Here is an 18,865-nt window from a genome sequence, read left to right on the forward strand (position 1 = left end):
AATGAACAAAAAGAAACAAAATTATTTTGAAAAGCCAAAATCAATGAGGAAAAATAATTCCTGCTTCAAGAAGAACAGCAAATAAACAAGTAATTTGTATCTTCAGTTGCTTTTTGGTAGGTGTCTCTAGTTTTGAATTCCAAAATGATGAGGCATAAGAATACATGCCAAGATATAGAAACTAATTGTGTTTTTCTTTTTTAACTTTTCCTCCTGACAGTTTTTCTTTGTCCTGGACTCCTCAAAGGCGTATACCAGAGCGAGCATTTGTTTGAGTCTGACCACCAGTCGGGGGCATGGTGCAAGGACCCCCTTCAGGCTTCAGACAAGATTTATTACATGCCTTGGACTCCTTACAGAACAGACACCCTCACAGAGTACTCATCCAAGGATGATTTCATTGCTGGGAGGCCAACAACAACTTACAAGCTCCCTCACCGGGTAGATGGCACAGGATTTGTAGTCTATGATGGAGCTTTGTTCTTCAACAAGGAGCGCACAAGAAATATAGTTAAATTTGACTTGCGGACTAGAATAAAGAGTGGGGAGGCCATTATAGCTAATGCCAATTACCATGACACATCCCCTTACCGGTGGGGAGGCAAATCTGACATAGACCTGGCAGTAGATGAAAATGGGCTGTGGGTCATCTATGCAACAGAACAGAACAATGGGAAAATTGTCATTAGCCAATTGAACCCTTATACTTTAAGGATTGAAGGGACATGGGATACAGCCTATGACAAAAGGTCAGCTTCCAATGCATTTATGATTTGTGGGATTTTGTATGTGGTCAAATCTGTATATGAAGACGACGACAATGAAGCTACAGGGAATAAGATAGACTATATTTACAACACTGACCAAAGTAAAGATAGTTTGGTGGATGTACCCTTTCCAAACTCATACCAGTATATAGCAGCTGTGGATTATAACCCTCGGGACAATCTGCTTTATGTGTGGAACAATTATCATGTTGTGAAGTATTCTTTGGATTTTGGACCTCTGGACAGCAGATCAGGTGAGTCTGCCTTTGGGCATTACTTTCTCTATTCCAGAAATGCATATGGGGTACAGACTTACAAGTCATTCAGGGTCCAACTTTGAAATACTGCTGATTGCTATCTGTGTATAAAAGTATATTGTGAATTTCAAAGTATGACTTATAAATGACCACCTGTCTTTGTTAGGCACCAAGAACATGTGTTCTGTGCTATTGTTTTGGAATACTTGACCAATTTATGTGATTTGATGCTTTAGTGGTCTCATATTTTCTCCCATATTATAGTCCCATGATATATACTGATCTTTCTTTGTGAATAATCAGTGTCTATTATATTCCATGTTCCTTCCAAGTGAAAACTATCTTAAATCAGAATAAATATTCTAGTCCAGTATTAGAATAAGAAGATGTTGCTGAAAGACTTAGTGTTTCTAGTTGTTTGCTTTGTAACTATGGTCCAGTCATTAAAACTCTCTGTACTTCAGTTTCTTCACTGATAAGATGATTATGCTAATATTATGCTAACAGTCTCACAGAATTGAGAAAAAAAAAAACATTTGGAAAACTATTAAACACTACACAAACATGAGCTATCATTATTACTGTCATTGTTTTTTTGCTAGAGGAAGCGCCCAAAACAATCCCTTGCATATGGTAGATGTTTAATAAATGATCAATTGAAAGGAATCCTAGCTTTTCTCTAATCACACTGAGAATATCATGCTATGGGTCTCTGTCAGATTAAAAATAAAACCAACCTATATTCAAGTTAATATACCTCACAAGTATAGGTGATTATAATTGAATCTGTTCTTTGAAAAAGAATAGTGCAAATAAATATCAACCCACAAACAAGTATGGGACAGACCACACATTTCTATTTGGCTATCATGAAAGTTTCATGACTTTTTTATCTTTGCTTTTTGAGCTACACCATGATATCTTCTTTCCATTTCAGTATTTTTTATTAAAGTTGTTGACTGACATTTTCCTCTCCTTGTTTCCGTTTTTTATTCTCTTATTCGTGAATGGTTTATTCTTACTTAAAATAGTGTCTACAAAGCTTATTATAGAAGAACAGGGAGGTCATTGCAAACATTTTAAAAGGATGCATTCAAGTGATGAGGAGATATAAAAGAGAGTGGCAGTGATGCCAACAAATTAGCCATTGGGGCTAATGTAACCCAGGGATATAATTGCAACAAAGGCAGTTTCCATTTTGTTATTTGCTAAAGGGGTATTTCTGGATACCTCACAAATGCCTAATTTCTAGTTCAACTGGTTACAATGAAAAGCAGACAAAGCTATTCAAGTAGAAGTGGATAAATGTCTCCAACCCTCCTGAAAGTCCTTGAATACCCATGAGAAATAGTGCAATACTTCCATTTTGCTCATGTTTATTGCATATTTATGGTTTTACTTTTCTAGGCCTACTGTATTTAAAAGGTCAATGATTTTCTTCAAGTTAAGTAAGTAGGTCAGTGACTGTTCCTGGGAAAACAGCAGTCTTATTTTTTTTTCAATTTAAATAATGTGGTACTCTAACCCACTTCAACTAATTTGGTGGTGATCAACATTTGTTTCGAAGTTTTGAGTGCCAAGCAGAATTAAGTTCTTTTCAATTATAATAACCCAATCTTTGAAAATGAGTTACTATAATAATTTTGTTAGACTAATTCTATTTCCTCAAAAATTATTCAGGAATATCTCCAATTTGTATCAACAGACTATAAATGGCATACATATACGAATACATCTACTTTGGAATGTGATTATAAACATATTCTAGATGAAACCTTATCATTGAGGATGTGAAGAAACTTTAAACACTTAATATATACGGTTTGAAATTTAAAAAGAAAAAAACTTGAGTACAAGTAGCAATGACCATTTTGTTCAAAAGTCAACTTTTATAATGATAAACATCAAGAAAATGATAAACTTCTACTTTTAAACCTTATTGCTTATTTAACCCAGAGATTACATTTTCACTTTTGCACCAACAGAAACACAATGAATCCTGTGTCCATTTCGAAAAGGTTGAGATTTCACCTGGATTTACCAATGCTTGCATGAATATGCATTTTCATGCGTCAGTGCCCTGATTAAAGAGCCAATCGTTTGGCATAGTTTCAGTGTAATTGAGAGGTGTAAAAAACACATTTAGAAGTAAAATTTCTGCATGGTATGTGGAATATGAGAATTTCAGTTAACATTAATAGGAGTTTTGGTATAATCTACACAAACACTCTAATAATTTTAGTAACTAAAATGATGGGTAGCCTTAAAAGTGAATGGGAAAAAGTAAAAAAGATGGTATTTCCATTTAAGCCATATGTACGTAGTTATGATTTTGATCAAATAAAATTAGTTTCTCATAAAGAAAATCTTAAGAATTTTATCTAGAACAAACATAAAATTATTTGATCTAATTCTTTCTTCTTACAAATAAGGAAACAGGCTCAGGAGGAACAATGACACATACAAGGACACAAAGCAACTTACTGGCAGAATAAGAAATCAACCCTAATTCTGCATCCACTGCCCACTCCATCACAATGTGTATTTATTTAGAAGGACATTTGAAAACTAGTAGACAGGTTTTTCTTATAATACAGAGAAACCATAGGTTAAGGAACAGAATAGATTAGGGAGAAAATTGCCACTGAAACCAAATATGTCCTAAAAAATAATTATGTTGCAATAAGTGCCTGACCTGATCAAATACATGACAAAGAAGTCTATATTGAATTCCTTAAGGAAGGATAGGAACATTTTTTCCTCCATGATATGAGATAGGGAGGAGATAATAGACGCTGCTACTGATAATTTGTGTGAAGTGAAGGGAAGCTTCCTTCTTAGTCAAGTACAAAGGTGAGTTTCCTAGTACTAAGTATGATGATTAGAGATTCTTTGGGAGAATATAAAGAAAAATGAAGAGGATTGGAATAATTTCTTTGGGTGACAAGGTAGGGACTCAGTATGTAGTAGAAGGATTTTCTAGAAGCAAATATAGACAAGGTATTTGATGAATAAAATATGAGGTACTGTAGGATAGTAAAGAGACCGCTACATTACATTCAGAGGATCTAGGTTGAATCTTAGCTTTGTCATTTACTATCTGTGTGGCCTTGTGAAATTATCTAAGCTCTCTAGATTTCAGTTACCTTATGAGTTAAATGAGAAGACCAGATCCGGGGACTTCTGCAACAACATCTTCCAGCTCTAAATCTATGATCCCATGACCTATTGTAGAAGCAAATTTACAACTTTCTTGGAAATATGCTTTCTTATATATACATTCTGAGCAAAGTAGAAAAAAATCTTTTAAGCTTCCCCATGTAACATCTTGAATAATACAAACATGAGATCTGAACACTTTGGGGCTGAAATGGATTATAGGTATTGTGACTTTTGTAGAAAAATTTCCCCACCTCTCATTATTTGTCCTTGTAAAAGAAGGTCGGATGAAAGAAAGAAAAAGTGATTTCAACTCTATAGTGGGGATGAAGGATGAGGCATTTATGAACATCAAAATGTAACCAGAGGGGTGGTCTGGATGCTGTAAGTATGTGGATAGGAAAGCAAAGATAGTAGCTGTAGTTAGAAAATCAGCTGTCCCTGAGAGTAAAGACTTTGAATGGAGGGAGGCAGTGAATTTGCGAAGCTGGCATAGAAACAGAGGATGTGTGCTGGTGATTAGAGAATCCAGGCATATGAGCTAGGAGTGGTGTTAAAGGAATGACCAGACATTTGAATATAAATACAGAAGTTGGAAACCCTGAGAGAGAGATTTAGCTGTACAGTTAGTTATCCTCCTATTGACAATGTAGGGTAGTCAGCCGTAAGATACAGGTGGTTGCTGCTTTTTTTTTTTCTAAATACTCCACCTCTAGAAATACCAGTATAGCATGAACAAGTTGAAAGATATAAAAATAAATTTTTCCATGTGCAATTTAGCTAAATTAAGGACTCACCTGCAATAATTTCCATGTTTCCATCCCTGACAAAAAAAAAAAGAATGCCCTAGTGGGCACTGGCCAACCCAGAAAATACATGATCCTTTCTACTATCTTTCAAATGCAATAATGCAACCATTTTTTTCTATAGCTTTTACAAAATGTCATTAGGAGAAAAAAAATGAATCAGCACTCTTGTTATTACTATTTAGCATTTATATGGCATTTTATATTTGTAATGCTTTTTTATTATTAATCCAGTTTCATTCCACATATTAAGGAATATATAAGGATAAGAAGTCTTCAGCTTACAAATGGCTTGTGTTCTAAAAGTTTGTCAATAATTTACTTCTGTAAAACAAAGTGGTTTTTTTCCTAAAGGAATGCAACGTTGTAAATTGTGAGTAAGCTTTCAGGTTAAACTAAAAATTCAAATTAATCTGTAATGTGGCTGAAATACTTTACATTTTCAATGGAAAATGGAAAATAATGTTGGTACAATGCAAGTCATTAAATCAAAGTTTTAAGTTCTATAAGAAATAATTTTAAGGTATATATCAAATGTTGACACTTAAAGAAGATGGAGGTAGTTGGAAACTTGCACGCATCTGAAAGCATAATTTTGTTAAGAACTTTAGTAATTTATGGCAATGTAACTTTTTAAATTAAGCTTAATTTATTCTTCAAACTATTAATTTCCTTTTGTTTGATATACGATTCTTGGTGCTATACCTAAGAATACCTAAGAATGCTTTTGTCTCACAAATGGCAAGGAGAAAAAGATTTTTTGAGATAAATGAGAGTTGGAAGGGAGTTTAATGAGTAGGAACATAAAAAGGAAAAATATATGTACATTTGAGAAACCGATTGGCAAAGGTGAGTTAACTGGTGAAAGAAAAATTGTGTTTGTCCTTCATTTTGAAAAGGACCATAAAATCAGGGAAATGATGACATGACTTGCAGTTGACTTTGATTCGAATGAAGTAGGACTATGCAAGGTCACTAGCCTCTCTTTCTCCTCCAAAGCCATCTGGGTCCAGTGGCCAGATATTCATGAGGGCAATTGAAGATGGCCCAGTATGTAATGGGAGACCCTGGCCCTTTTAGGCTAAGGCCTTTTCAGGTTTTCACTTTTAGTGAATTAATGCCCATTCAATGAATAGGCCTCTTTAAGAAATGAGTCAAGGGATGGCCATCTGTATGATGAATATCTGGCCATTGGCCTAGATGGCTCTGGAGGAGAAAGTAAGGCTGATGACCTTGCACAGCCCTCCCTCACTCAAGTAATAGTCAACTACAAGTCATGTCATCATCTCCCTGATGTCATGGTCCTCTGAAAACAAAGGACACTCACAACCTGAAAGAAAAGCAAAGAGCAAGAAAAAGAGGTATTATAGGAAAGATAGCTCTGAGGTTTATGGTCACTTGTGAACAATTTGGCAAGGTTGGTGAGCAGGCCAATGGAACAGCTGACTTAGGGTAGGCACTGAGAAAAGCTGGCCAATTATTTCAATGTAATATTTGGAAAGTCAGCATTTATCACGTATAGAGAACTTGTATAACAATTATACCATGACTTGCAAGTGAATTGGATTTAAATGAGGGAGGACTGTGCACAGAATTTCCAAAACTCTGCTCTTAAAAGAAATCTATATTGTGTAACGGATGATGTGCTGGAATTAGATTTAGGGAGATCCAAATTTAGATACTACCTCAGATACTTACTAGCTGTGCTGTTCTGGATAAACTGTTTTTCCTTTTAGCCTCAGTTTTCTCATCTGAAAATAGGTATAATAGCAACTATCTATTGTTGATATAGGAATCAAATGAGATAATGTATATAAAATGCTTTACAAACTTTAACACTAGGTAAATGTTAGATATTATTATAATTATTTGCCAAGACAATGAAATTTGAGAATGTTTGACTGACATTGAAACCATTAAAGGCAAAAAATACGAGGGGGGAGGGGATGGACTATGGTATGCAAAGGTGCCTTTGCGTAACTGTCTCCCATGCCTGGGATTTTCTGCTTTCTCATTTCAGGCTGGTAATATACCTAGCTTTCTTCAAGGCTAAGATCAAGTGCCACTTCCTGAACTTTGCTATTCCTAATTCTGCCAGTTTTTAATGTACCCCCACTGCCCAAAATGATTATTTTATATTTATTTTTCTGTGCACACATCATTTTCCCTTTCATTCCCTGATCATCGAGGGCAAAGGATATTTCATTTCTGTCTGTATCCTCTAGCACCTAATCTGTTGTTTCTCATATGGTAGGTGCTTCATCATTTAATTGATGGGATTTCCCAACAGTGTCATAGTCTGAATATAAATGGTTAAAATGGAGCATGATCTTATTCCACAAAGCAAATTCTTTAATAAGAATAGCAACACGGAATATAATGATTGGTGATTGTGGCACCACCTTTATATTTATGATACCCCACCAACATTTTCTGAAGGACTAAAATATCAGTATGTCCCACTAATGAATATCCTAGTGAACTTTGATTTTTCAGATTCATTACCATACTGTTCCTGATGACCATCGTAAGGGGGAAACTTTTCCCTGTTATGGACAAGTAATATCTACTCCCATCCTACCTATCCCCCTACCTCTTAAAAAGTATTAATTTGGCCCTCTAGGCTCACTTTTGAAGGTCCATTTGTTTACCTAGCTGTCTCAAATCCAATGGTCAGTTATGTCAAAAATGTTTTTATATCCATCTTAGAACATCTCACCTCTTTGTGTCAAGGACTCACCTTGCCAGTTCTTAGTTCTCTGAATAATTTTTATCATCATCAACTCTTTTCACTTGTATCTCTAAGCTTCTGAGTCTTGCTGGAGAATTATAGATTCAGTCCAATAGAAATTTATACTCTAAATCGGTAGCTGGGCTCTCGGTTTTGCAGTGCATTAGCTAATTTCTTTGTGATTCCCTGTCATGTTGCCCACTGTAGTTTATCTAGACCTTTTCTATTCTCCTCAGATGTTTCCACCTCTACTCCTTTGATAGTGCAGATGATCTCTCTTCCTTAAGTTCCCCCATTTATCTCTAGTCTGAATTGTAATTTATCAACATCCCTTCATCCCTGCTCATTTATTTTTCTTTGATTTATTTTCTTTACCCTATAACCATACCATCATGTCTTAAAAACACATTCTCTCCATATTTGTTTGAACTACAGTCTCCTATCTGGCTTTCCTTATACACTCTCAGTGTTCTCAGAAGAGCAGTATATACTTGCAGCCTCTACCCCCTCAATATTCTGTATTTTACCTGTACCCCTATACTGAAATTCTTAGCTTGAGGGTCACTGATGACCTCTTGGTCACTAAATCTGTTGACCTTTCTCTCTATGTAGAATATTTGGCTCTATTGACCACCCCTTTCTTCTTGAAACTATGTCCCTCTGAATCTTGTAATACTATAGCATCTTGATTCTCCTTCTTTCTCTAATTATTTTTTTCTCATTTATTTTTCTTGATATTATTATACAATGAATATGCCCAGACTTCTGGTCTAACAGGAAACTCGCTTATTTTACCTATGTCCATGACTTTAAGTATCACCTTTTCTCCCGAGTCTTGGTCTTCTATTTCTGATACCTTATTGATACTCTACATAGATATGTCTCATACCTCAAGGTAAAGAAGTTACAAAACAAATTTATCAACCCATGAAGAACATAGACAAGAAACCTATAGTAAGAGAAGGCATGGATGGATTGAGATCTGAATTTTAGGCATAAATGAGTTTAAATACCCATTAAGGTACAATCTCAATACCTTTGAGTCAACTTTGTACCTGCCACTTCCCACTTCACAGGCAGTTACAAAGACATTTCTGTTCCTACTGATATTACTCTAGTTTATTTCCTCATTACCTTTCACCTTGACCATTTTTATAGGTCTGACCTCTCTGAATCCTATTTCTTCCTTTCAAATCCACTCTACATTGGAATGACAAATTAGTATTACTCAAAAACCATTATGTTAACATAATTTCTTTGCCTATTGCTTTATAAATGGGTTGCCTAAAAAGGTAGTTGGATTCCCCCTAGGTTGAAATCTTCTAATGAAGACTAGATAATTGAAATAAGTTATACTGATATGTTGAGCGAAATTGTTTCAGAAGTTCTTTCCAACTCTTAGATTTTGTGATATTGTAGACTTACAAACTTCTTAGATTGGCATTTAAGATTTCATTATCTGGTCCCAACTGCCATTTCCATCCTTGTATTCTGCTTCCATGTCTTTATACACGTTTTACCTTACACCTTGAAGATACCCCTACCATCCATTTCTCCATCTCTACCTGATAAAATTCTACTGATTTTTCAAGGTCTGGGTTAAGTCTCCATCCTTCTATTTACAGTTTTTCTTGCCTTGTCTAAATTATTTTGTCTAATGTTTTTCCCATGTTACAGATACCAATGTGGAATATTACAAAATGCTAGCATTGGAATCAGGAGAGACCTGGGTTCAGAGTTAGTCTCTGAAACTTGTTAGCTGTATTACAATGAACAAATCAGTCTCTCTCAATTTTATTTTTCTCATTTGTAAAATGAGGATAATAATAGGATCATAGATTTAAAGCAGGAAAGAACCATAAAAGCCCAACCCCTTTGTTTTACAAAGGAGGAAATAGAGCTACAGAAGCTAAATGACCTACCTATACAGCTATTAAGTAGCATGCCTAGGATTTCAACCTACGTGCTCTGACACTGAATCTAATATACTTCCAAAATTTACTTTATAGGCTTGACATAAAGATGGAGTGAAATAATATATGCAAAATGCTTATAAGCCTTAAATTGCTATAAAATTTGTTATGATTATTGTAGACAGCATTTATATATTTTACCTTGCTGGATTTTAACTCCTTAATTAGAGGATTTGTGCCTTATATGTTTTTCTCTCCTTCCTAGTAACCTGCATGTAGTAGATAGTGAATAAATATTTTAATGAATTCATATTGAAGCATTTAAAAATTGTTATTCACTGTATGTGAAGGCCAAAATATTTTACCAACTCAGTTAATTCATGTTGCCCCATTCTTCCTATATTGCTATGGCAGATTCATAGCCATTGAGATTCAATCAATCAAAAAGCATACATTAAATACGTTCTATGTGTCAAGCACCATAGTAAACCCAGGGCAAACAAAGAAATTCTATGATTTTTTTTCTCTCCTCATTTCTTTCTATACCCTTCCTACTACTTCCTAGAAGTGACCAATGGGCAATGATTAACACATGAAGATTCCCTTTGTTGCCAAAATTCTATAAAGCTAAGATTTATTTCTGACCCTCCAGTCCCCTCAGTTGTACACACACACGCACGCACGCACGCACGCACTCATGCACGCACACAGGAACAGTCAAAACAGCAAGTGCTTAAGAACTATGGTGCCAATCTCAGTGTTCAATCCCATTTAGCTCTGATATCAGAGCTAGTTTCTGTGTTGAAGAGTTCTATAGAAGAATAGTTAAAAACATCCTGGATTTTAAAACTTTACCGTCCTAAAGTATTCACTACTAAAGCTTTTACTTTAAACTACCTCATATTTTACATTTTTTACTTGAAATATGAGAATACTAAGGGATTGTCAACAATTTCAAACTAATAGAAAGTAGAATCATTTTAGTGAGAGTGTAATTCTACATTATGAAGAGATATTTTGGGCCTAATTGTTAAAAGAAGACCATCATCATGTTTGCATAATCCATCACCAGGTTGACCACATAGTGATGGATTTTTTCACTTATAATAATTCTCATAGACCATCTATAAAGTTATAGAGAGGTTGTAACCTCTGTTAGTAGGAGGAATATTATTCTAACAAAATCACAGATCTTTGGAGTATCATCCCAAATCTTCTCTATACAGGCCACCATCTCTGTGTACTCTCTACCAGAACCTCAGACTCCAACCCTAGAATTCCCCTAGGCTGGGAATGGTAAGCTTTCATCTTGTCTTGCTTATATCCAGGCCAAGCCTCCTCCACTTTACTTCCTGCTATACCTGTGCCAAACCATTCAACTTGTAATCCATGTATTTTCTTATGGATAATCTTCTCCAATTATGAGATTCTTGAGAATGGGGAATGTCTTGCTTACATATATTTGTATTATCAATATTCATTATAGTACTGGGTGCATAATAAATACCTAGTAAATAAATATCTTATATCACACCAAATTCAAAATGGATCTTCAAATATAAATGGTTCTACTCTTTTAAGGAAGGAAAAGAGAATTGTCTTTCACAAACATGATGATAGAGAAAATTTAGAATTAAATAAGAAATGAAGAGGCTAGTCAGTCAACACTAATTACCTATTATGTTCCAGGCTCTGTGATAAAATTGGGACTACAAAAAAGAATTACACAAAGTGGCAAAGTACAGTCCCTGACCTAGAGTAGCTCACAGTATAATTGGGGAGACAACAAGCAAGCAATTATTTGCCCAAAAAAATTATATTCAGGATAAATAAGAAATAAATAAGAGAGAGAAGGCTCTTGAATTTAGAGGGATTAGGAAGAACTTCTTGTAAAGATGAAATTTTAGTTGTGTCTTTACAGAAACCAGGGGAAGCCTGCAGGCAGAAATGAGGAAAGGGATCATAAAAGATTAAGTAGATCATTTCAATTACTTGAAATTAAAAAACCTTCACAATAACAAAATCATTTCATTGCAGCTAAGATAAGAAAGATAACTATTGAGAAAATGCATTGTCACTTATCTGTAAGAGTTTCATATCCCGGTGATGTAGGAATTTAAAAAATATGTAAGATCAAGAGGCAGCTGGGTGCCCAGTAGATAGAACACCGGTCTTGGAGTCAGAAGATATGAGTTCAAATCTAGCCTCAGACATTTACTAGCTATGTGACTGTATCCAAGTCACTTTACCACTCTGCCTCAGTTTCCTCATCCATAAAATGGAAATAATAATAGTACCTCCTTTTCAGGTTCATTGTGATGATCAAATGAGTTTGTGTTGTATAACATTTTGCAGATGTTAAACATTGCTATGTAAATGCTAGTTGTTATTAACAATAGTAACCATTCCAAATAGATAAATGATAAAAAAGATTTTGAACAAACTTTAAAAACATTTTTTTCACACTAGTGATAAGCACAAGAAAGGATACTCCAAAGCCTTAATAAGAGAAAAGAAAATTTAAGACAATCCCAAACTTTTCCTGTACACCAGGAAAATTTGCAAAGGTGACAAAAATGAAAATAATCAAGGTTGAAGGGCTAGCCCAAAGATAGATTCACTGTTAGGCAAACTCTGGATTGTTCCAACAATTCTTGAAAGCCATTTGGAATTGTTCATAAAAAAAATGTTGAAAATTCCCATATCTTTTTACCCAAAGATTCCACTAGTGGGTATAATACCTCTCAGATGAGTTTTCTCCTTTCTGTGTAGCACCTCTTACAGTTCAGTTGGGTATGTGAATTTATTCTCTCAGCTGTTGGCTATTCTCCTCCAGCTTTCTTTGAAATTAGTAAGTCTAGATTCCTAGGGAAGAAGTACCACTATGAAGTTAACACTCAAATTTTCTCAGAGTCTGAATGATTTCTATGAAGGGAAATATACTGCCTTTCCTCACTGGTACAGTTCTTGAGCACTTACTGATGCATTTCTATCTGCATAAACCAGGCACTCACAGTAATGACACTTTTAGACCTTAAATGAAACCATTTACTTAACAGTAAGGCAAAGTAAATAATGTGACAAGTATTCATTTATGAAATGAATGTATGAATAATAAATTATGTCATAATTCACATACAAATCAGTATCACTCCCAAAAGCTCTTGATATCTATGGGGGAGAGTGGGTACCCACATAAACCTGGCAGGGAAGGGCATGAGGAAAGAAAAACCACTTCTCAAGGTACATTATAACTCAGAACTGTAGGCTTTGATATTATTGGTACATTCACAAGTGTTTTCATCACCTCACAAAACTGCTTGTCTACTAACTGTTTGTGGGTTGACTCTCATGGTTCCCTGAACACATCCTCATCTCAGCTTAAATCATATTGAATTTACAAGTTGTTTCAACTTAAAATTGACATTAAAAAGATCTTGAAAAAGTTGTAGCTCTTTATGTGAATAGCAGTTCCCTTTAAGTCAGAGAAATTCAAAAGTCATCAGGTTGACTTTCTCTGGGCTTTCCAGACAAACCCAGTAAAGGATTCACTCACCAGGATGCTGCATTATGTAATCAGAATAGAGCTCAGGACAAACAGCTTAAGTTGACTAGACAAACTAGTCTAGCCAGCTTATACAGCAAAGCAGCTTCCCTTGGCTGTTTTTTTTTTTTTTTCTCAAACTGTAAGGAGCAGAGAAAGGCAGCAGTCACTTCTGAGAATGTTGTTTCTCGAGCTCTATGAGGTTCAGAAGAAAAATATCTGAAACAAAAACCTATACAATAAGGCTGATCATCTTCCCACTCAATCAGGTAGTTGAAGTCCATTAGCTAACTGCTGCTCCAAGTGGTCTTTTCTAACATAGTGTTCTAACAGAGCTGTTTTATTTTAATTAACCACTCCATGCTGTTTCTTCTCTAAGGATCCCCAATTTTTTTTCTTTACCAAATCAACCTTAGCCTCAGCCCTTCTGTTCCATACCTGTAACTTGCAGTGCCTTAAATCATAGCTTTCTGGATCTCAGTGATTCTTCTTTGACTAGAAAGGTCACACTTTGCCAGATTTCCCCTATGAAATGGGCACATTCTTTTAAAATCATAACTTCGTTTCCAAATAGTTGTGATTTCTTTTTTCATACTTTTAGCTTTTTGTTTTGATCTCCAAACAGCAATTTGCAGATTGGCTGAGTGACTCTAATGCTTTGCAGCTTGAAGTTCTAAAGATATATTTTTTGCCCTTGATAAAATATTGACTCCTTTTCCCCATTTTTAATAAATAAAAACCCTTTCTCTGGGCATTTAAACCATTACATTATACATAAACAAGACATCATTCTACATCTTTCACAATGTGGTGTTAACTTTAATAAGTAATTCAGGAAAACCACCCTAATTTAGGTATTGAAAATTCAAAACATTGAAGGTTTACTCACTCTAACTCCTTGGTGCCAAACTCCTTCCTGTCTTTTCTGTCAATCTCCTTCTTTCATCCTCTCCTGAAACTCCTTGTCCTGACAGAGATGGCTGGATATCAAAGTGAAAGATACTGTGCTCTTTTATCTAGTTCAAACTTTCTTATACAAGGCTTGAAGTGTAAGAGGAACAGAGCTGAATTTAGAGCTAGGTCTTATATTCTAATCTTGGCTCTGCCATGTGTATGAATTTAAATCAATTTCTTCATCTCTGAAATGAAAGGGATTGACTTAGATTATCTCTGAAATCCTTTACACTCTTAATGTATGATATTGGAAACTGGAGAGCATTAAAAAAAGAGAGCTTTAGAGAGACTATGCAAAAATGTCCATGATATTTTGTAGAAGAGAATAAGAACCCTCAGACTTCTGTATTAATGAGTTTAAGGGATCTCTATAGCTTATTCCACTGGGTAGGTGGGTGGTACCATGGATAGCACATTAGACATAAAATCAGGAAGACTTGTATTCAAATCCAGTCTCAAACATTGATTATACTCTGTGATTCCTGGATAAATCAATTAAACTCTTTCTGCCTCCATTTCCTATTCTATAAAATGACAATAAATATTAGCATCTATCTATTAGAGTTGTTATGAAGATAATATTTATAAAGCATTTTCCAAACAATAAAGCACTATATAGCTATTATTACTCTCTTTTGAATAAAGAGGATATAGACCTTTAAATTACAGACTTGAAGAAAGTTTTGTACGTGTTCTGCAACTGTGTTAACAATGCAAGTAGACTGAGGAGTTTAAAGTTACTGACTCAAAAGTTTTAAAAAATATATTAAGGCAAGCATTTATTTCAAATCAGCAAGCTAAGAAGCTTTTATTATATACCTACTATATGCCAGTCACTATGTTAAGCTCTGGGGATAGAGAGAAAGGCAAAAATTGCCCATACTTTCAAGGGACCTATTAATGGGAAAGACAATATGCAAAAAACTATGCACAAACAAGATAGATATAAATGTTGGGGGCAGGGGAAAAGAGAGGAGGAGAGGGAGAGGGAGAGGGGGAGAGAGAGAGAGGGAGAGGGGGGAGAGAGAGAGGGAGAGAGAGAGAGAGAAAAGAAGAAGAAGAAGAAGAAGAAGGAGGAGGAGGAGGAGGAGGAGGAGGAGGAAGAGGAGGAGGAGGAGGAGAAAGGGAGGGATAGGGAGCCAGAATAAAAAGAGGAGGCAGAAGGAAAAAAATAGCCATTAGGCACCTCTTCAGTATAAAAGTGTTTTTCCTATTGAGAGCCTTCAGTTCTTGAATTCATTCCAAATTTTATTCTTACTAAGCTTGTTTACCAGCATCAAAACTAACCTGAAAAAATCTATACCACCTGATCCCAAATTTGTTACCCTATTTAAAAAGAAATGGCTTTAAGAGATTGTGTGTTATATTTGTGTAGGAAAGAGATTTATATCAATTTATCTATCTCAAATATTATGCTAGAGATTCAAGAGTGGAAACCAGCGACCTCAAGACTGCATATGGCCCTCTAATTCCTCAAGTGTGACCTTCTGACTGAATCCAAACTTTACAGAACAAATTCCCTTAATAAAAGGATTTGTTCTGTAAGACTTGGATTCAGTCAAAAGGCTTCACTTAAGGACCTAGATGCCCATACATGGCCTCAAGGCTGCAGGTTCTCCACCCCTGGATAGAACAGCCTATGTCAGCATGCCAAGGACCTGTGCTTTAATGTATATTACTATCATATATTATTCACTCTTATTTTTTTTTAATGGTACCTGTGTTATTATTAAATTATTAAATTTATTTATTTAACTTTTAACATTCATTTTCACAAAATTTTGGGTTACAAATTTTCTCCCCTTTTATCCCCTCCCCCCCCAAACACCAAGCATTCTAATTGCCCCTATGACCAATTTGCTCTCTCTTCTATCATCCCTCACTGCCCTTGTCTCCATCTTCTCTTTTGTCCTGTAGGGGCAGATAGCTTTCTATACCCCTTTACCTGTTTTTCTTATTTCCTAGTGGCAAGAACATTACTTGACAGTTGATCCTAACACTTTGAGTTCCAACTTCTCTTCCTCCCTCCCTCCCCACCCCTTCCCTTTGGAAGGCAAGCAATTCAATATAGGCCATATCTGTGTAGTTTTGCAAATGACTTCCATAATAGTTGTGTTGTATAGGACTAACTATATTTCCCTCCATCCTATCCTGTCCCCCATTACTTCTATTCTCTTTTGATCCTATCCCTCCCCATGAGTGTCGACCTCGAATTGCACTCTCCTCCTCATGCCCTCCCTTCTATCATCCCCCCCACCCTGCTTGTCCCCTTATCCCCCACTTTCCTGTATTGTGAGATAGGTTTTCCTATCAAAATGAGTGTGCACTTTATTCTTTTCTTTAGTGGAATGTGATGAGAGTAGACTTCATGTTTATCTCTCACCTCCCCTCTTTATCCCTCCACTAATGAGTCTTTTGATTGCCTCTTTTATGAGAGATAACCTGCCCCATTCAATTTCTCCCTTTCTCCTCCCAATATATTTCTCTCTCACTGCTTGATTTCATTTTGTTTTAAAGATATGATCCCATCCTATTCAATTCACTCTGTGCACTCTGTCTCTATGTATGTGAGCGTGTGTGCATGTGTAATCCCACCCAGTACCCAGATACTGAAATGTTTCAAGAGTTACAAATATTGTCTTTCCATGTAGGAATGTAAACAGTTCAGCTTTAGTAAGTCCCTTATGACTTCACTTTGCTGTTCACCTTTTCATGGTTCTCTTCATTCTTGTGTTTGAAAGTCAAATTTTCTTTTCAGCTCTGGTCTTTTCATCAAGAATACTTGAAAATCGTCTATTTCATTGAAAGACCATTTTTTCCCCTGAAGTATTATAGTCAGTTTTGCTGGGTAGGTGATTCTTGGTTTTAGTCCTAGTTCCTTTGACTTCTGGAATATACTGTTCCATGCCCTTCGATCCCTTAATGTAGAGGCTGTTAGATCTTGTGTTATCCTGATTGTATTTCCACAATACTTGAATTGTTTCTTTCTAGCTGCCTGCAGTATTTTCTCCTTGACCTGGGAACTCTGGAATTTGGCCACAATGTTCCTAGGAGTTTCTCTTTTTGGATCTCTTTCAGGCGGTGTTCTGTGGATTCCTTGAATATTTATTTTGCCCTCTGGTTCTAGAATCTCAGGGCAGTTTTCCTTGATAATTTCATGAAAGATGATGTCTAGGCTCTTCTTTTGATCATGGCTTTCAGGTAGTCCCATAATTTTTAAATTGTCTCTCCTGGATCTATTTTCCAGGTCTGTTGTTTTTCCAATGAGATATTTCACATTATCTTCCATTTTTCCATTCTTCTCTCTTTGTTCTGTGATTTCTTGGTTTTGCATAAAGTCATTAGCCTCCATCTGTGCCATTCTAATTTTGAAAGAACTATTTTCTTCAGTGAGCTTTTGAATCTCCTTTTCCATTTGGCTAATTCTGCTTTTGAAAGCATTCTTCTCCTCATTGGCTTTTTGAACCTCTTTTGCCAATTGAGTTAGGCTAGTTTTCAAGGTGTTAATTTCTTCAACATTTTTTTGGGTCTCCCTTAGCAGGGAGCTGATCTGCTGTTCATGCTTTGACTTCATGTCTCTCATTTCTCTTCCCAGCTTTTCCTCCACCTCTCTAACTTGATTTTCAAAATTCTTTTTGAGCTCTTCCATGGCCTGAGCCCATTGGGTGGGCTGGGACACAGAAGCCTTGATTTCTGTGTCTTTGCCTGATGGTAAGCATTGTTCTTCCTCATCAGAAAGGAAGGGAGGAAATGCCTGTTCGCCAAGAAAGTAACCTTCTATAGTCTTATTTCTTTTCCCTTTTCTGGGCATTTTCCCAGCCAGTGACTTGACCTCTGAATATTTTCCTCACACCCACCTCACCTCCTGATCCTCCCAGCCAGTGTTTGTGGTCTGAGATTCAAATGCTGCTTCCAGCCTCAGGGCTTTTGGTGGGGGCAGGGCTGCTATTCAGTATGAGATTATGTTCTGGTGCTGAGGTCGGGGCAGGGCCACCTTTCAGGCTCAGTTCCCTCAGGGGGTTTATGCACAGACCTTCCGCAATGGATTCAGGCTCCCGCCCGCTTGGGGAGCCCCTGTCTGCAGCCGCCTCTCAGCTTCTACCTCCCGGGGGCGGCCTGAATTATGGGGGCACCCCACTCCCCTCTCGACCCGCCAAAGAGACTCTCTCACCCACCCCTGTCACCTGTGGGTGGAGGGACTTGTGCGGCTGCTGGAGATCCTGTCCCTGAAGCCTGCTCGGATCTGTTTCTCTCGGTGCCGCAGCCGTGGCCGCAGCAGGTCTGGACTGGGCTTTGTGTCTGCAGCGCGACGGACCTTTTGCGAGAGGTTTGCAGATCCCTCTGTGGGTGGAGGGACCCGCGTGGCCGCTGGAGATCCCGTCTCGCAGCCCTCTCGGATCTGCTTCCCACGTTGTCGCTGCCGCGGTAGGGCTGCTCTCTGCTTCTCGCCCCGGCGCCCAGTCCACGGTGCGAAGGACCCCCCGCGAGAGGTTTGCAGGTCTCTCTGGAACAGAAATCTCCCTCGCTCCAATGTTCCGTGGCCTCTGGGTGCGGAATTCGCCGTGAGTTACTTCCCTGTAGCCATTCTATGGGTTGTGGGTTCAGAGCTATGTGTATGTGCGTCTTTCTACTCCGCCATCTTGGCTCCTCACTCTTATTTTTAATGATCAAACTATTATAACTATTTTATTTTAGAATAGTTGTTTCTGGATGTTTACTCTTTACGTTTTGCAA

General features: G+C 36.8%; 1 protein-coding gene across 8 annotated transcripts in view; it reads left to right on the forward strand.

The window, feature by feature from the left end:
* The window catches only part of ADGRL3 (adhesion G protein-coupled receptor L3), a 941,368-nt gene that overhangs the window by 590,045 nt on the left and 332,458 nt on the right, over positions 1 to 18,865 (forward strand). For all 8 annotated transcript variants that reach the window (XM_072620873.1, XM_072620870.1, XM_072620866.1 and 5 more), the window contains one exon: positions 221 to 1,021. In XM_072620873.1, coding sequence (XP_072476974.1) covers positions 221 to 1,021 — 801 coding nt within the window. The remainder of the gene's footprint in view (positions 1 to 220; positions 1,022 to 18,865) is intronic.

The sequence above is a fragment of the Notamacropus eugenii genome, chromosome 6 (assembly GCF_028372415.1).
Source record: "Notamacropus eugenii isolate mMacEug1 chromosome 6, mMacEug1.pri_v2, whole genome shotgun sequence".
Classification (NCBI taxonomy): domain Eukaryota; kingdom Metazoa; phylum Chordata; class Mammalia; order Diprotodontia; family Macropodidae; genus Notamacropus; species Notamacropus eugenii.